Source organism: Callorhinus ursinus, unplaced genomic scaffold, assembly GCF_003265705.2.
Source record: "Callorhinus ursinus isolate GAN/ISIS: 27379988/994484 unplaced genomic scaffold, GSC_fseal_2.0 scaffold18, whole genome shotgun sequence".
Taxonomy (NCBI): Eukaryota; Metazoa; Chordata; class Mammalia; order Carnivora; family Otariidae; genus Callorhinus; species Callorhinus ursinus.
In genome coordinates, this window is record NW_027397080.1 from 22,567,483 (window position 1) to 22,586,828 (window position 19,346).

Below are 19,346 nucleotides of genomic sequence, written 5' to 3' on the forward strand. Positions count from 1 at the left end.
GAGGTGTCTTTTGCTAAAATATAACAATAGCCATCTTTTTTCACCCACAGGAAAAAAAAAGTAAGCTAATGGGTAAGATGGTCTCAATTTTAAGCTTTTCTCTCAAACTTCATTAAAGCCTTAGTACCTGCCACCACTAGTCAGTCTACTCTTGAATCTAGTTTAAGAGGTGTGATTTGGGGGTGCCTGGGTGGCTCAGCCGGTTGCGCACCCGACTCTTGATGTCGGCTGAGGTCATGATCTCAGGGTCGTGGGATCAAGCCCCACGTTGGGCTCTGTGCTCAGCACAGAGTCTGCTTGTCCCTCCTCCCTACCCCTGTTTGTGGGCACACGTGCTCTCTCGCTCTCCCTCTCTCTCTAAAATAAATAAAATCTTTAAAAAAAAAAAAGAGGTATGATTTAGCACAAAATTATGTATTTAGTTATTTTACATTAAATTCATGATATTCTGCAGAAAGTAATGTGCTTTCTAAGAACTTTCAGTAACACGGGCAAATGTTCTCCATATAAGCCAAAAAACAGGGATGAAACTATGTGTGCTGCATGAACTTGACCATGTCCATCTCCCCCATATATACAGACACGAAACACACACAAATGTATGCAAACACTGAAACCATCACTTACATAGCTCTTACGATGTGCCACAGACTGTTCTAAACACTTTAGATGTATTAGATGTGTTTAGTCCTTACAACTCTATGGGACGAGTCCTTACAACTCTATGGGACAGGTCCTATTACTATCCTCCTTGGGTAACTTACCCACGGTCACAAAACCAGTAGATGGTGGGCCCAGGAGTCAAACCCAGGCACCAAAAGGTTAGCCCTAGTTATCCCTAGAGAGTGGAATTAGGAGTAACTGTTAAACGTATTTTAATACATTTGTCTATGTTTACCAAACTCTCCTTGAGCTTACTAAAAATAAGTAGGCAAAATGAAAAATCAAGATAGACAAATCACTTTCTTTTCTGACGGAGTAACAAGAGAGTGACACAGGAAAAGTGAACACTACACCCTTAGCGTATGGGGCAGCCTCAGGGAGGCGAGCAAGAACACTCGTGATACCCACGAGAACAATGCTACCAGTGCCCAAAGGCCCTCTAGGGGATCCCAACGGTTTCCTGAGCCCACACCCCCACCCAGTACACTACAGCAAGGCTTCTCAACACCCATACTATTGACATTTGGGGATGATTCTTTGTCGTGGGGGCTGTCCAGCACACCGTAGGATGTTTAGGAGCATCCTCGGCCTCTACCTACTAGATGCCAGTGGCACCCCCACCGCCTCCCTCCCTGTCAGTTGGGACAAGCAAAGCTGTCTCCAGACATCGCCAAATGTTCCCTGGGGGCGTCAAAATCATCTCCACGTGAGAACCACTGCACTATCAGGATATATGTAAGGTCTTGCATTTGAGTTCACAAAAATAAGCAATTACGTTAAGTAGTGTGTAAGAGTTCTGGGTGCTCGATAATAGTTTAGGAGGAGACAATATTGTAACGGCCACTGAAAGAACGAATGGCCCCCGAGGCTGCAATCATAGTAGTTAATATGCAGAAAGGGCGGGTTGGGGGTGGGGGAGGGACAGCTCTTGTCCTCTTTGAGGTCAGACCACAGCTAGAGTACTAAGTATGATTCTGGTTACCTCATTTCAAGAGAGACATGTTCAGATGAGAAGTGGCTTTAAACTATATAAATGAAGAACATGAACAACTAGTGCTTAGCCTACAGCGGGCTCAGGAGGACATGAGAGCTACCTCCAACTATGTGTCATGGTGAAAGGGATGCTGTATTTGTACAAGGGAGCTCCAGAGACACAGATTAGGGCAAATGAAAGGAAATTTTAGCTCTATGGAAACAGGTTATAAACTAAAGATCTTGGAAATTTCTATCTACTGGCAATCCTCAGTAATTGTCTACATATGTGCTGTACACAATGGTAGCCAATAGCCACGTGTGACTACTGAGCACATGAAATGTAGTTAATCGAAACTGAGGCGTGTTGTTAAGGGTAAGATACTGGATTTTGAATGGTATTTTAAAGACGTAACATATCTCATTAAAAATGTTTATATTGAAGGGCACCCAGGTGGGTCAATCGTTAAGCGTCTGCCTTCGGCTCAGGTCAGGATCCCAGGGTCCTGGGATCGAGCCCCGCATTGGGCTCCTTGCTCTGTGGTAAGCCTGCTTCTCCCTCTCCCACTCCCCCTGCTTGTGTTCCCTCTCTCGCTGTGTCTGTCTCTGTCAAATAAATAAATAAAATCTTAAAAAGTTTATATTGATTATATGTCAAAATGATAATATTTTAACACATAGTGACATATGTATTAAAATTAGTTTTACCTGTTTCTTTTTACTTTTTTAATGTGGCTAATGGAAAAATTTTAAATTACATATTGGCTCCTGTTTTATTTCTATTGGACCAGCACTGGTCTAGATCACTGATTCTCAAAGTGTGATCCCTAACAACTTGAAAACTTGTTTGGAATGAAAATTCTCAGGCCTCACCCCAGGCCTACTGAGTCAAACATTCTGGAGTTAAAGCGCAGCAACCTGGGTCCTCCAAGTGGTTCCCCTACATTCTAAAGTTTGAGAAACACTAGCCTAGAATACAGACTCTAACTCAGTGGTTTGTGATTATGGCTGCACGTGAGAATCACCCGTGGACATTTTAAAGGTTCTCAGTAACCGGGTCCCACTGCCTAAGATTCTGGTATAGCTGATCTAGAAGAGGCCCAGACACTGAATTTTTTCCAAAGTTCCCTAAGTGTGCCAGCAAGGTTAAAAACCACTGAGCTAGAGGCAGAGCTGCTATACACGGGATGCAGGTACTAATGGATAATTACAAAAGGCGATGTGTGAATACCCTTCCATCACCAAAATCCTAGGATTCTAAAAGCAAAATAAAAATTAAAAAACAAATTAGGGCGCCTGGGTGGCTCAGTTGGTTAAGCGACTGCCTTCGGCTCAGGTCATGATCCTGGAGTCCAGGGATCGAGTCCCGCATCGGGCTCCCTGCTGAGCAGGGAGTCTGCTTCTCCCTCTGACCCTCCCCCTCTCACGCTCTATCTCATTCTCTCTCTCAAATAAATAAAATCTTTAAAAAAAATTTAACGTATTTAGCACAGAGATAAATGTTAAAATTAGTGATTCTTTAATGTTTTAATTGTAGAACACTACTAATAATGTAATTGAGGGCAACATTTAGTAAGATGCAACTAGATACAGTTCAGACAAATGCTAATATTGTACTGCCTAATCCAATTAGAGATTCTTTTCACACTATAGCCAATCATGTTTTTAAGGACAATACCAAGGTTAAAATATTTCTTTCTTGTTTTGAAATTGAATCTAATTTATTGTGGGTCCACCCTCCAGACAACATGACAAATACAAGGCGGCCCATGATGCAAGACAAAACCCCATAAGTATCTCCGTGATTAATCTATGCTAAATTGACTCAACTCACATAAAGGCTACATTAGAAGATACCAGCTAATTCATCCCCAGGCGCCCAGAGGTTCCAGGATGCTACAAGTACCACAGCGCCTACAATGAATATGCCTCCATAGCGAGATGCTATGTCAGGCTGCTCAATATTGTAATCAGACCAGAATGCAAAGACAGAAGAGTGGAGGCTGTCAACTTTTCAATATTACCATAACTTTATTACATTTCACCAAGAGTACTCAATAAATATTAATAAAGAATCTGTTGATACCTACTAAGCCATCACATACACAGGGAACACCATCTACTGCCCATCATATCCAAAAGCGCCACAATACTAGAGGGCTGACCCACAGCCCATCTCATGGTCCCCAGGGAAAGAATGTGTGAACAGAAAGGAGTGAGCCTCATGGAACCCACACAGAAGGAATTATCATTATCATTTTATCTAACATTGTCTCAAGAATCAAGAATAGGGACCTGGGAAGGGAGAGACATAAACATTCCAGTCAAGCTGGCCTCTGGCCCCTGCAGCCCCTCTGCCTGTGTTCTACCCTTGTACCCTGATACTCCTGCGTCTAAAACAACTCATGTCTCTCTCAAAAATAATGTGCTCCTGTGCCTTTACATATATTATATTACTCCTCAGCCTAGAATGTTCTCTTGACATATTCCTATTGACCCAGTCTGAGTATGACCTCCTCTGAGAGGCATCTCGTACAGTGTAAGTTTCACTGAAAACTGGCTGAGTGAATGAGAAGGCCTCCCTGATCGCTTCAGGGAGTGCTGGCCACTGCCTTCTCAATAGTACTATAATCAGTCACTGTTAAAAATATACCAAACTGACAAATGAGGTAATATATGGTGATTAACATAACAACAAAAAATTTAAAGGAAAAAAAATTTCACACATAAATGAAAAAGGAAAAAAAAATATATACCAAACTGTACTTTATTTATATCATCCATTCTCAAAGTGGGGCCCAATTTGGGGGGAGAGGAAGGTAGCTCTGAGACCCTCTCAGGGTATTCCTGAGTTCAAAACTAAGATGTTACTTACCTTTTGCACTCTTACCCTCTCACAAGTATACAGTGATTTCCAGAGCCTACCTGATACATAAGGTTATCACTCTGACAGTTCATGGAATGTGTGTTTGTGTATTCTTGTGTTTCTAATTTTTGTTTTACTTTCAAATACAGTTAATATTGATAGCTATAACCCACATAAACAAAAGCTCTTTGGAGTTCTCAGTAATTTTTTTTTAAAAGATTTTATCTATTTATTCATGAGAGACAGAGAGAGAGAGAGAAGCAGAGGGAGAAGCAGGCTCCCCGCTGAGCAGGGAGCCCGATGCGGGACTCGATCCCAGGACCCTGGGATAATGACCTGAGCCGAAGGCAGACGCTTAACCATCTGAGCCACCCAGGCGCCCACTCAGTAATTTTTAGTAGCGTAAAGGAGTCCCTAGGTCAAAATGTTTGAGCTCCCTTGTTCATTTATCTCTTACTAGGCTGTGAACTCCTTAAGTATCTTAGTCATCAATGGATTCCCAGCTCTTGCTCAATCAATGTTTGCTGAATTAACTAAAGTTATGTTCTCTTGGGGGCAAAGTGGAGTAGAGGTAGTACCCCCAAAGTTTCCCATAGCATTACGAAAGCTCCCTCAAGATTTTACAGTTCCCTGTGCTACAATTCCTGCTCAGAAGCAAACTTCTGTTGAGTACTTCAGTTTCCTGGACACCGTGACATTGAGAATACCATGTGCAGTATAACAGATACAGCAATTCAGTCATTTGCAAGGAACAGCTCCACCTCAATCCCAGTGTAAAATATTCAACTGTAAAGTATTCTAATTTATATAGCAATGTCTTGCGCTTGTAAGTTTGATTAGGATAAGTAAGGCCCAGAATAGTTAATAAACCATAGTTGACGAAATCAAAGTACTAGCCTAAAAGCAAGACACAGCAAAGCAAGTCTTTAAGGGTGACTTAGTGACTCCACTAAGAAAACGTCCCTTTGAGAGGCTCTGCTGAGGGTGTACTTGGCCTCCATGATATTTTTATCATTCATTCATAGAACAAAAATGCACTGAATGCCCTCTATGTACTAGGCACTATGCTAGGTGATGGTGAGTAAAACGTAACCAAGCTGTAAAGCCAAGTGTCTAAGCACTGAACATATGTAGGAAAAGACGATGTGTGTATACCCTTCCATCACTAAAATAGATAAATTAGCGCCAGTTCATAAACAGTCTCCATCAATAAGCTACAATGTAATGTGAAATCCAAAAAAAACACTTTCTTCCCTCTTTTCCGTGCTTAGTAAGGCAATTCTATATGGTCTTTAACTTCATCTTATTCCTCCCTCTGCCCTTTCTGAGCCCTCAAATGAAGGGAAGAACAGCATCCAGGCTGTTATTAACACTGTCTCCAGAGTGACACACCCTGGCAACCAGACTCCCCCTGACCTACCCCTGCAATGAGGATGCTAAATGTTCTCCTTCCCTCTCCTCTTTATGCTTCTGTCATCTATGCTTCTGGATCCATATCCCCTTCCCTTTCCCCATTTTCTCCCTCCCACCCCACTTATTTAGCTCGTGTTCCCCAAAAAAGCTGGCCCTGGATTCCAGTCTAAGCCCCAAGCAAGCTCGGATAAGCATCAGAGGAGAAACTGAGGCCCACAGAAGTCAGAACTAGAGAAGTTACCTTCGGTTCAGTAAACAACAGGCCCTCAAAGACCTAATTTCCCAAGTGTGAAAGGAGGACAACACCCAACAGTAAGAACTCGAAAGGGGAGGGTGTTACACTGAGTGGGGCTTCGCCTCTTTCTCCTTGTCTCAGCGTCATTCTGACTGCCCTACGTGCTGTCCTGCTCTTCGAGGGCCGGGCTCCATCTCATTCCTCCGGGTCTCAGCTTAAATGTCACCTTTCAGAGAGGCCTTCTGGGCACCGATCTAAATGAGACCTGCTTCAGTGCTGTCTGTTAGGACCACTTCATAGTTTCCTCGCGGCCTCTTGCCACCATTAGGACAATTCGGGATCACTCGAGCGTCGCGAGGGGAGGAACCCCCCCCCCCCCCCCACCCCCGGCACTGGAAAGCGGTGGCGCTCGGCGCCGCCTGAATGAATGAGTGGACGAGAGCGGGCGTCGCTCGCCATGCCCCGTGCGTCCCCCGGCACCACCTCCCGCGCTCCCCGGCCCGCCTCACCCGTCCCCCGGCACCTCCCGCAGCTTCAGCCCCAGGGCCTGCAGCTGGTTGGCGAAGCTGACGAACTCCTCCTCGCAGCCGCCGCCGCCGCCGGACTCTGGCCGGTTCCGCCGCTCCTTGGCCAGGGCCCGGCGCGCCGCCCGCTCGTCGCGCTTGCGCTCGGCCTCGGCTTTCCGGCTGCCGCTTCCCGGCCGGCCCTTGGCCGCCTGCTTTCGGGACATGGCCGCGATGCGCGGCCCGCAGCTGCAAGAGGATCCCCCGGCGGCCGTCTCAGGTGCCAGGAAGGCGAAGCGGCGCGGGCTACGGAGCCCGGCGACGGCGACGCGGCCACCGCGCCTGCGCGGGCGCCGGGCCCCGGGTCACGTGACGGGCCCCGCGCCCTCCTCGCGGCTCTGTTGGCAGGCACCATAGAGAGCTCGCCTGGGGGAGCCAGAGGGGCATCCACCTTTGTGGGCTCGGCTCTTCCCCCCCCGCGGTGGGTGGTGCCCTGAGTGAGGAGCGGGTGGCAGCCAAGAACGAGGCAGGGAAAGATCGAGGCGAGAAACGGAGGAAGATTGAAAAGTGGGAGACCAGAGCAGCGACAAAAGTAAGGAAAGAGAGGAAACCAAAAACTTTCAACTCTACTTATGAGCCTGCAGTTGGGGTAGGCCCGTTTACATGGCTCAGTCGTGTTTAATTATCCGCATATTACGGGAAACTGGATCTGAGAGGTTAAGGAATTTCAAGATCACACCGCAAAAAAGCAGAGCTTTGCCCTGGTTCCAAAGCCCATACGCTTTGTTTATTTAATCCTTCTCTTCTCTTCCATCTTCACAACTCAAGGGAGAGGTTGCCCTTGTCCAAAACGTCTGGGAACTCCGGGAATCTGGATTCCAATCTAGGGAGACCCACCTAGGTTTGCCTTGAATTAAGGGTTCCCTGGGACGCAGGGCTTGCAGTTTTAAAACCGAGACAGTCCTGGGTAAACCAGGATCGTTAAACACTCTAATGCACACCCACATATTCTGGAACTTAACCCCATCTGTAACCCCCTGTCTCCTGCAATAATCCCTTTGTTAAAAGGCAACCTGAGGCGCATCAACATTTTCGAGGGTTTATTTTGAATATACATCATTAGAATGGAGCAGTGCCAAACCAAAGGTGGTTGGGGGGCCCTCCTCTAACAGGAGCTAGGGGAGAGGATTTTATAGAGAAGACAGGAAACTAAGCAAGGAAATTATTTGATTGGCTGTAGCGTGAGCCATTGATTTATTTGGGAAAACCTATTTGTGCTTGGTTCTTAAGTTTCATTTTCTGGGATTTGAGTGCATTGACTCTGGCTTAGGTTTTGGTTCGCTTATATAGTTACAAGGCATTACAGCCACCTTGGTCTAATAGCCTCCTCCTTCAGTTACCTTAACACTCTCTCCTCCCTCATCTCAGCCCCTCTTCTCAACTCTTTCCCTTCCCATAGTCATGCTACTGCCTTCTCTTCATGGCCCTCTGAACCAATCTTGCCATCCCTGGGAATGTTGCTAATGTTTCTGCCCATAATAATTATCTTCTCACTGTACCTACAAGTTCCTCTCGGGTCATGGCCAAAAGCAGCATCTGCATGCTCAGTTTCAACCAGCATCCGTATTTATCTTCGATCAGTAACTCTCATCTCAGGCCCTGTGCCAGGTGCCCGGCGTAACCCCCAACCAAAGAGACAGGGGGATTGCCCTCAGGAAGCCCAGTTTCCAGTGGGCATATAGACAAGGATACGGCAATTATAATACTGCACGAGAAATGCTATCAAGGAGGAGGTATAGGTGCCATGGGGTTGGGGGGGAAGCAGAGTGAAAGATGCAAAAAGGCTTCTTGGAAGAGCTGAGTGCCAGGCTGAAGCTGGAAGGGTGAGCAGGACTTGGACAGACGGAAAGAGTTCAGAGGGAAGGGACTGTGTGCTCAGTTTTGAGAAATGAAGGAAGTGCCATCTGACAGAAGTACGGAGTCTTGAGCAGGAAGTGGAAGGAAAGCCCAGCTCCAGCCCAGTCTCATAGGGCGATGAAGGGGCTCAGCCCAAGTCCTTAGAGCCATGGGGGGCCATCTTGGAGACAGACATGATCGGGTGTATGTCTAGAAATATGTCTTCGGCTTCGGTGAGGAGAATGGGTCAGAGGGCAGATGTCACATAGGAGGCTCCAGAGACAGATGACAGTGATCCAATTCTGGGTCTAGGACATGACGCTGGATCTGGGATGGAGGGGAAGTGAGGGCGATTGGAAAGATAGATTCACATGCTAGTAAAAGCACATAGAAGGGAACTGGACTGACTTGTCTTGGAATGTTTCACATGCTTCACTGAAGTTCCTGAAATTCTTCCACTACAGATCCTTCTTTTGTTCTCAGGAAGAAAGAGTGTGAATTGTGCCCGGACCCGCCTTTTCTTCCACAGATATTCCAAGGTCTTATATGACCCCTCTGCTGTGTTTAGTAAGGGGGCATGGGCAGTGCTGGGAGTGTAAACCCCCTGGACAGGGTGGAAGAGACCCACCTCCCAAGTTCCTTTTGTTCATCTGTAAAATAGCAGTAATAACAGCAAAAACCAAATGCAGCAGTAATGATGGTAATGTCAAACTTCTGTGGTGTTACTGTGTGCCCGGCACTGTACTCACTGCTTTACAAATACTATCTTGTTTAATCATTACCACAACCCAATGAAATATGTACTGTCTGAGGCACAGAGAGGTTAAGTAACTTGCCCAAAGTCACAAAGTAACAGAGCCAGGATTTGAAGCCAGGCCATTTCACTCCAGACTATATGCTCTTTTTTTCTTTTTTTTTTTTTTTTTTTAAGTAGGCCTCACGCCTACCATGGGGCTTGAACTCACAACCCCGGGATCAAGAGTCCCGCACTGTACTGACTGAGCCAGCCGGGTGTCCTAGGACTATATGCTCTTAACCACTATATCATACTACACATACATAACTTTTCATAAACTGCACAAAACTCTATATAACACATGAATTTATTTCATTATTAACTCTCTTTGTCCCACATTCATTGCTAATACAGTCTTTCTACCACTGCTGTTGTCACATATCACTGTGGTCTGATTTTCTATTTAAGTTTTTCTGTGTTAAAGATCTCCATCCTGGGTTCACCTTAGGTGAGTGATTTAACTTCTGAACCTCAGTTTGCTATCCTGTCAAATGGCCATGCTAACGTAGGAATGGGAGGGAGAGTTGTAAACATTAATAGAAACATAAAGCCCCAGGCTCACCAGCTTAACAAAGTGCTTGAATCGTTCCTCTGTGGGAGCTCGTGGGAGCAAGGCAAAGCCTGGCGTTGCAAACTTCAGAAACCAGAAGAGGAAGGTTTGTCTTCACAAAATATATGGAATGCAGAACATGTGGAAATGGTGACAGAAATGCAAACACTTGCCCTTGTCACAAAGTTCTTTTCCTCCAGAGGCCCATGGCCTTTCAGCCCATGCCTAGAATGTGGAAGGAGCTAGTTGCTCTTCACTCAGCAGAGCCCTGTATTACACAATGTCTCCCTCTAAGTGCAAAGGAATACTGCTTATATGTTACATTGAAAGGCCAAAGGGAAGGAGGACTTGTGCGCTAAATGGATGCTCTACCAGTTTCATCAGAGTTAATTCAAAGATTCATGAAACCTCACTGGGTGGCACGTAGTACAGGAATCCCCCCTTCTCTGCAGGGGACACATTCTAAGACTCCCAGCAAGTGCCTGAAACCGCAGATAGTACCGAACCCTATATATACTATGTTTGTCCCTATACGCACAAACGTATGATAAAGTTTAATTTATAAATTAGGCACAGAAATAGATTAGCAATAATAACATATAATGCAATAGAAAAATTATAACAAATTGTATATATAACAAATTATAACAGACTGTAATAAAAGTTAAGTGAGGGACGCCTGGGTGGCTCAACCAGTTAAGCGTCTGCCTTCGGCTCAGGTCATGATCTCAGGGTCCTGGGATGGAGTCCCGCATCGGGCTCCCTCCTCAGCGGAGTCTACCTCTCCCTCTCCCTCTGCCTCTCCCCCACACCCCACTTGTGCTCTCTCTCTCAAATAAATAAAATCTTTTTTAAAAAAAAGTTATGTGAATGTGGTTCCTCTTTCTCTCTCAAAATGTCTTGCACTCACCCTTCTTCTTGTGATGACGTGAGATAAGATACCCACGTGATGAGATGTAGTGAGGTGAAGGTGAATGACCAGGCATATGACGACGTAGCCTTAGGCTACTGTTGACCTTCTGACAATCCATTCACATCATCAGGAGGATCATCTGCTTCTGGACTGGGGTTGATCGCAGGTAACTGAAACTGTGGAAAGCAAGCCATCGATAAGGGGGGACTACTTGCAAATTAGTTTTTTTAAAAAGTGTGATTAGCAGAATTTTGGTGAAGAAATGCAACTTTAGGACTTGTCAGAACATACCATGAAGGGTGTGAGAACTCACACACTGCAGTTTGGGTGTAAACTAGTCTGGCCACTTTGGAGGGCAATGGGGCAGTCCCCGGTAGCGTTTTAAATGCCTGATGACCCAGAGAGACCACATCTCATTACCCATTCTATTTTTTTTTAAAGATTTTATTTATTTATTTGAGACAGAATGAGAGAGAGAGAGAGAGCACATGAGAGGGGAGAGGGTCAGAGGGAGAAGCAGGCTCCCCACCGACCAGGGAGCCCGATGCGGGACTCCTTCCAGGGACTCCAGGATCATGACCTGAGCCGAAGGCAGCCGCCCAACCAACTGAGCCACCCAGGCGCCCCATTACCCATTCTAAAACAAATCTTGCACCACGGACGGACCGGGAGTTATACCCAGGTATGTTTAAAGGCATGGTGGTATGTATGTAAAAGCCAGTAAATAGAAACAATGTAAATATCCATCCATAGGAAAATGGCTTCTTAAATTACAAAGCAGCCATTTATTAAATCCTTCGCAACAGTTTAAAAGGATGAGGATGAGGAAAATGAGGTTGGTCTAGAACTCACATACACAGGTCTCCTGGACACACGGTCGGATGAAAAACCACAAGGCAGAACAATGCATTCCAAGTAGCTTTTACCTAAAACACGAAAATAACATAAAACGAACAAAAGAACTGTGTTTTCTGCAGGTATGTATATGGACTGAAACATGTGGAAAAAGAAAAGGTCTGGAAAGATAAATGTCAAATTGATAAGAGTAAGGAGGGAGGGGAGAGTCAAAGGGACCTTATTTTTATAGGTTTTTTTTATTTTTTTATTTTTTTAAATATTTTTATTGTTATGTTAATCACCATACATCATTAGTTTTTGATGTAGTGTTCCATGATTCGTTGTTTGTGCATAACACCCAGTGCTCCACGCAGAGCGTGCCCTCTTTAATACCCATCACCAGGCTAACCCATCCCCCCACCCCCTCCCCTCTAGAACCCTCAGTTTGTTTTTCAGAGTCCATCGTCTCTCATGGTTCGTCTCCCCCTCCGACTTACTCCCCTTCATTCTTCCCCTCCTGCTATCTTCTTCTTTTTTTTTTCTTAACATATATTGCATAATTTGTTTCAGAAGTACAGTTTTTAAATGAGGGCAGTGTAATTGCGTATGATGTATATAATTATATCATTAAATTATTTTTACTGACTAACAGAATCTATTCTTTCCTTCAAAATTCTTTTCTCTCGGTCATTCTTTGTTTCTGCATCTTTTGTTTTATGTGGTTGTCCGTGTGGGTGGGTGTGCGCGCATGCGCGTATGTGCACGCACGCGGGCGGGGTGGCGGTGAGCTTTGTCACGCCTTTGTCTCTTTTTCCTTCATGTAGCCCCTAGCTCGCCGTGCTGGTTGCTCCCGCCGCCGCTCTCTGTCCGTCCTGCTCCCCCTCCCGGACCTTAGCCTCTTCCTCTGGACTTCCAGCGCCCCTTTGTCTCACCCACTTAGCCTATGGTGGACCCAAAGGAAAGGAGTTTGGGGGTGGTCGCATTGAAATAAATCCAAATTCCACGTCTGCTGCTTAAACCCGTGCGACCCGCAGTGCGATTTTTCGTAATCTTTCCAAGCCCCAGTTTCCTCATCTGGAAAATGAGGGCAGTCGCGGCTTCCCGGCGGAGTTGTTCTGAGACATCGAGGTCATGACCCTAACAGGGTAGTTACCTAATTCAGTAAATACCGGTTTTCTTCCCCTTCTCTTCCTTACTTAACTGTTGTCCTACCTCCTCGCTGCCCAATCGCTCTACTTTCCCTTAAATGACTCTACACTATATACTACAACATACTGAGATATATATACTAAATTATTTATATAAAAGGAGTAGTTAATATTGTCCATCATTCTTTTTCCTAGCAACTAAATAGAACATTCACTGGGGAATGAAAAACATCAGTTTTTGGTTTTGTGTGACCCTTGCTTGACTTCTCCGTCTTATCCATGGCCTTTGATGGGGGAAGAAGGTCATGGGGTGCGGGAATGGGGGCCTCTGTTCCTGGGCTAGGTTTTAGATGCTCATACTCATTCGATGACTTCACTAGTCCTTGAGGGTCAGGATTTATCTTTACGGCTCCATGACAATTTCTTGGGTGTCTCTGTGCCACAGGTCCTAACTGCCCACAGAGTCTGTAGTTAGAGTTACCCTGCATAATCTACCTATGCCGTGGGCACCTGCGCGAGGACTACTGTGCCCTGTGACCACATCAGCCCCGCAGGTGAAGGGAAGAGGAGCCCTGTGCTGGAGGGCACACAAGGGGGCAGCAGAAACACAGCTTTCTCTCTTGCCTCTCACACAGTGCACACGGCAATGTTTCGGATATGAAAAATACAGCATGTGCACGGGAGAAAATGTTGACATTAAAGAATAGCAGAGGAAAAAAATCATCCATAATCCCATTCTCAGAGGTAGTGCTTGTAGCCATGTTTGTGTGTATCGGCTTGAACCATATGAGATTGCTGAGAACCGGCCATTTCTAACCCACAAAAGTGACAATTTCATGTGGTTTAACCTAATATTTCCTCCCACCCTTTCTGCCTGACAAACATAAATGCACTTCTAAATACAAATTCAAAATGAGATTATATACACATATGTGTGTGTATCTTTAAGCCTGCCTTTTAAAATGAAATATTAATGATAACAAACGGGTATATGTACCCTAGCATGACTAACACTGCTGCCTTGAGAAATGAAATGTCACATATACAGCTGAAGCCCCATGGATGCCCCTCCCCAGTGGTCGCCCCTCCCTATCTCCTTGAGGTAGCCATTCTCCTAAATCTGGTGTTTATCATACCCAGGTTTGTATCACGCAGTATGCAGGACGGTTTAGCATTTTTAACTTTATATAAGTGATACCAAAGTGGATATATCATCCTGGGGCTTGAATACCTTATTAAACATTACATTTTTGAAAATATAGCCCTATTGATACACACAGCGCTTTGTTCATACGTTTTCTTTTTTTTTTTAAAGATTTTTTTTTTTATTTGAGAGAGCAAGAATGAGAGAGAGAGCGCACATGAGAGGGGGGAGGGTCAGAGGGAGAAGCAGACTCCCCTGCTGAGCAGGGAGCCCGATGTGGGACTCGATCCCAGGACTCCAGGATCATGACCCGAGCCGAAGGCAGTCGCTTAACCAACTGAGCCACCCAGGCGCCCCTGTTCATACGTTTTCCGTTTTTGCTATTAAATATACAGATTCACTATCTGCCTCTCTCCACTAGGCTAGGCCCTCTGTGCTGGGACTCTCTTAGTTATATGTGGCTGGAGAGGCCCCACAAATAGGTGTTGGATAAATAGATAGATGCCGGAAGTAAAAGAGTAAGAAGCACTGTGCTAGAAAAGCCCAGACTCCTTTGTTGGCAACCCAGTGCAGAACACCCTGATGACCAGATGGATCTCGTATCTGGACAGGCAGACATCAAGGCTGAACAGAACACTCCATTCACATGTCACCTCCCCGGTGCCAGATACAGGGTGCTAGTTCTGTCCAGAACTACAGAGGAGGGGCAGGAGCATCAAGGAAAGCTTCTGGAGGGTCCTGAGCCTCCATCTCTTCCACCATCACAACCAAAAGCCCACATTTTCAGATAAAGGCAATGACATGGTCTCAGGATTCTCTAGTTATAGTCATCTCCAGGTTTCTCAGACAAATCTAAATTATGAGTGGTAGAAAATGACATTGCTGGGGCCTTAGAACGCAGGCAACCAAAAACACAAACACACACACACACACAAACAAAAAAACAATTCCTTTGAGAGTCAAAATCCTCCTGGCCCTGATGAGTTTAAATTTTGCGTGTAAACTGAACTATAAAACAGAGGGAGAACCATAAACCACAGGGACCATGAGGCATAGTGGCCAGAGTTGAGGGACTCTGGAATCAGACGGAGCCAAGTTAGAATCCTGACTTTTCTACTTCCCAAATGTGTGACCCTGCACGAGAGAGCTAACCTCATCCAATTTCTGTCTCTTTACCTGCAAAACAAAGACACCACCTGGTAAGTTGATGGGTATAAACTACCTGGTTTACTGCCTGATGCACATCCTATAAATGGGAGCAATTTTTATTAGCAAGCTGGGTCAGCAGGGAGCTACCATTGATTACTGAAGCTGGCCATGGTCGCTGAGAAAGAACGAAACTCCTCACGGTTATGAAAACCCAGAATCTTCCCGTGATTGCGGTTGCAAGAGGGCACTCCTGCGTAGCGGCTGGGAAGCAGGGTTCTTAGCCCTCCTCCAGAGCACATCTGTCCTTTGAAGAAGGTACTGCTCTCACGTCCCAGGAAGTTGCCTGGGGTTCTAGCTTCATTTCTCTTCTTCAAGAAGATGGAAGGAATAACAGCGTATGTATCAGCAAAATTCAGGAGAGACCCAGACCTAGAGATAAGATCTCTGAGGTAAAATGGACTGTTCCCAAGCCTGTAAGTGTCCCCTCTAAAATCTCCAGCTGCAAAAGTGCGACCCAGAAGTATCCTGAAAGGAGGGGGCATCTGTTGGTTCCACCACACCCACTGCTCCCCAGGCAAACATCTCTTTTTTTTTTTCAGTTAGAGGTAAAAAAAAAAAAAAAAAAATGAGGTCAAACTGACCGCCTTGGAGTAGATCTATTCAAAGAAGTGTCTAATTTCTGTATTTTGTATCTAGTCAATCATAACATCTTACACATGCATACACACTTCACTTAAATTAGTCTTTGGTTTTTTTTGCACAGCTAGAGAGCCACTGGGCTGTCCCCATTTGGCGGCCATTTTAACTTATGCTTTGAAAACGTACACACCACTTGACTTGATGCTTATCCTCAAAAAAAAAAAATCATTACGGCATTTATTGTGGGAAAAGTAGTAAACTGCTTTCCAGAAGCTGATATGCTAACTGGGGAGATTGTCAATCCACCAGGAAACAAATGTGTGTCTGATCTCAGACAGTGATAGCACTATGACGAAATGGCAGAGGTTGTAAAGTCATACAAAACAGAGGGCCTTGGGGTTCAGGGTGGCTGGAAGGCAAGGGGAACAGGGAAGTCCCCTCTGAGAAGGTGGCATGTGAGTGCCAACTTTGGATCACTGTGAAAGTATTCGTTTTCAAGTATTTATTTAGCTTTTTTCCAAAAGCTTTGTTCCTGAAAATAAAATTTCAGGGATATGTCTGATGTCACTTTTTTCCCTTTTTTTCAAAGATTTTATTTCTCTGAGAGAGAGAGAAAGCATGCACACAAGCAGGGGGAGGGGCAGAGGAAGACAGAAGACATGGGGCTCGATCCCAGGACCCCAAGATCACAACCTGAGCTGAAGGCAGCCGCCTAACCAACTGAGCCCCCCAGGCGCCCCTGATGTCAGTGGGCACTAGGTCTCCTTCATCACCGTGAGCTGGCAGGATGTTGTGGCAAGCACATGGGATTTGTAAGCGCACTACTTGGGTTCGAATCCTGCCTCCCCCGCTTCCTGGTTACAGACCTGGGATAAGTTACCTAAGCATGGGAGCCTCTGCGTCCCCATCCAAAAATGAGGACGACGACGAAGATTAGGATGATCATACAAAAGGGATGGACTAGCCGCCCACCGAAAATCCACGATTCCTCTTCCAGAGCGGGCAGTTGTTGCTAATAGACAGCTGCCCTTCCATGGAATGCATTTCCCAGCCCCTCCTGCACCCAGATGCAGCCAAAAGCAAATGTTTGCCACTGAGATGTGAACGCAAGTGATGCGTGTCTCTTCCAGGCCTGGGTCTCTGAGTCTCCTTGAAGAGGAAAAGCACCCATTGCCCAGGAGCACCCCTTCACTGGACTAAGTCGGGGAAACAGAAGCTTTGATTGTGTGCAACGTCTGAAGTTGGACGGTGTATTCGTGATGGCATCAGGCACTACTGCACTTGCTAACGCAGCCTTGCAGGGTTGTGAGAAGTGAATGAGCGTGGCACAAAGTGCTGACTCAAAGTGGTCGCTGGGTGAACATAACCGAGGACAGGGCTTTGAATCCTATCGAGTGAGCCTCATGAGATTTTGACCCCCAGCCCTTTCTCGTCCTTCCAGAAATGCTGGTTTACTGTACTGGATGTTTATTTCTGGGAAGATCAGTAACTGTAGGAAGAGGAGTATTAGGCTCCTTGGACATAGCAGATTTGTATTGTCCAAATATTTTAATTGCTGGGGATACAGAAGAGGCTTGCTCAGCAATGTAATCTCTCTCCTCTTCGGGCTCAAGAGTTTGCCGTGGAGCTTGAAAATCAAGAGCTTCACCCAGAATATAAAACGTCTTTTCTCTTTTTACTTCCTCTTCCCCGAGGACGATTCTTCTGCAAGGCTTTTTTAGCTCTCAGGCATCTAACGAGGAAGAAAAGAACTATATGCCTCATGTTTTCATCCACTTTAAAATGAAGTAATGAATATACAGCTCCCAGTCAGGAAATGACACACAGTTGTAATGTGACAAATCAGTCTGGTCTCCCTTTAGCTCATTTAACTCCTGTTAGCTCACTGTCAACTATGACATGACTGATAGCTTATCTCAGCCATAATAAAAATGACTTAACTGGTATTATTTTCCCCACTGGGTAAATAAGGAAACAGAGGCTCAGGAAGGTCAAATATATAGCATTATTTTTTTTAAAGATTTATTTATTTGAGAGAAAGAGAGAGAGAGAGCATGAGCAGGAGGGGCAGAGGGAGAGGGAGAGAGAACCTCAAGCAGACTCCGTGCTGAGCACAGAGCCCAACGCAGGGCTAAATCTCACAACCCTGAGATCATAACCTGAGCCGAAACCAAGAGTCAGGCACCCCAACCGACTGTGCCACCCAGGCACCCCAAATATATAGCATTGTTATGTGAATAGATGTCTGGTACATGTTTTATCTCATTTAATTCTAATAACCATATAAGAATGCATGATGGGGCACGTGGGTGGCTCAGTCATTAAGCGTCTGCCTTGGGCTCAGGTCATGATCCCAGGGTCCTGGGATCCAGCCCCACATTGGGCTCCCTGCTTCGCAGGAAGCCTACTTCTCCCTCTCCCACTCCCCCTGCTTGTGTTCCCTCTCTCGCTGTGTCTCTCTCTGTCAAATAAATAAATAAAATCCTTTTTAAAAATTAAAAAAAAAAGAATGCATGAGATTGGCGTTATTGTACCCATTTTCCAGATGAGAAAACTGAGGCTCAAAGAGAATAGGCAACTTTCATTCTTTGACATTTTTTAGTACTTTTGTGTGTGCCAGCCTCTGTGCAGGGGTGCTGGAAATTAACAATAAGCAAATAAGACACATTCATTGCTCTCATAGAGCTCACAGTCTGGTGTGAGATACAGCCAGATAAAGTGGCAATTTCTAGTATGGTAAGTTTAAAAATCTGAGTAAGCTTGGGATGCTATAGGAGTACAGAGGAGGAGTCACCTAACTCAGAACTGGGGAGAGGAGGTGAGACATGAAGCATTTTAATTTAGGTTAGATGTAAATTAAGATGTGACTTGTGGATAGGATTTAGCTAGAATGGGCACTGTGGAAGAATGTTCCAGAAATAGGGAACCAGTGGGGCAGTTTCACCATTAGGTGTCCTGAGTCTGATTTCTTTCTATTCAGTCTGTCTGGGAATCTCTGGGCTTCATGTGTCTGTGGAGAGATGTGCCCTCATCTCTGGAAATTTTTCAATCATTTTCTTCTAATACAACCTTCATTCTTTTCTGTTTTTCCTTCTGAGGCTCTAATTAATCCCAAATTGGACATTCTATGTCACTTACCTTTTTTGTAGTTCATAACCTTTTGATTCCCTATCCTTTTTTCTGGAGATTTTCTTTACCTGTCTTATAGTATATGCTGTTAATCCTTCCTTTAGCTGTGCCTAATCTGATGTTAAACCTACCCATTGTATTCCTAGTTTGGGTTCTTATATTTTTTAGTTCTAGAATTTCCATTTGTTCTTTTTAAAATCTTCTGTGTCACTTTTGATATCACTTCCTGTTTCCTAACCAGATTTTCCAACTTAGGTTGTATCTCCCTGAACATAGTGTTGTTTTATTGTTGGTTTCTGATCATTCTTACAATTTAGTCCATATGGGTCTGTTTCTGTTGTCTGTTGTTTCTGTAGACACTTGCTCATGGTGTCTTGTCTTTTAGTGTACCTAGTTACCTTTAATCACTTGTTGAAATATTGTACTTTTAAACATATTTGTTAAAATAATTTGAGGTCTAGAATGATGTTATATTCTTCAAAAAAAAATGATT

At 45.0% G+C, this 19,346-nt stretch overlaps 1 protein-coding gene across 2 annotated transcripts in view; it reads right to left on the reverse strand.

Moving 5' to 3' along the window:
* OTUD3 (OTU deubiquitinase 3) overlaps positions 1-6,978 on the reverse strand; it is a 30,598-nt gene extending 23,620 nt beyond the window's left edge. For both annotated transcript variants that reach the window (XM_025856723.2, XM_025856722.2), the window contains exon 1: positions 6,659-6,978. In XM_025856723.2, coding sequence (XP_025712508.1) covers positions 6,659-6,879 — 221 coding nt within the window. In that variant the 5' untranslated portion in view covers positions 6,880-6,978. The remainder of the gene's footprint in view (positions 1-6,658) is intronic.
* Positions 6,979-19,346: the final 12,368 nt, after the last annotated feature.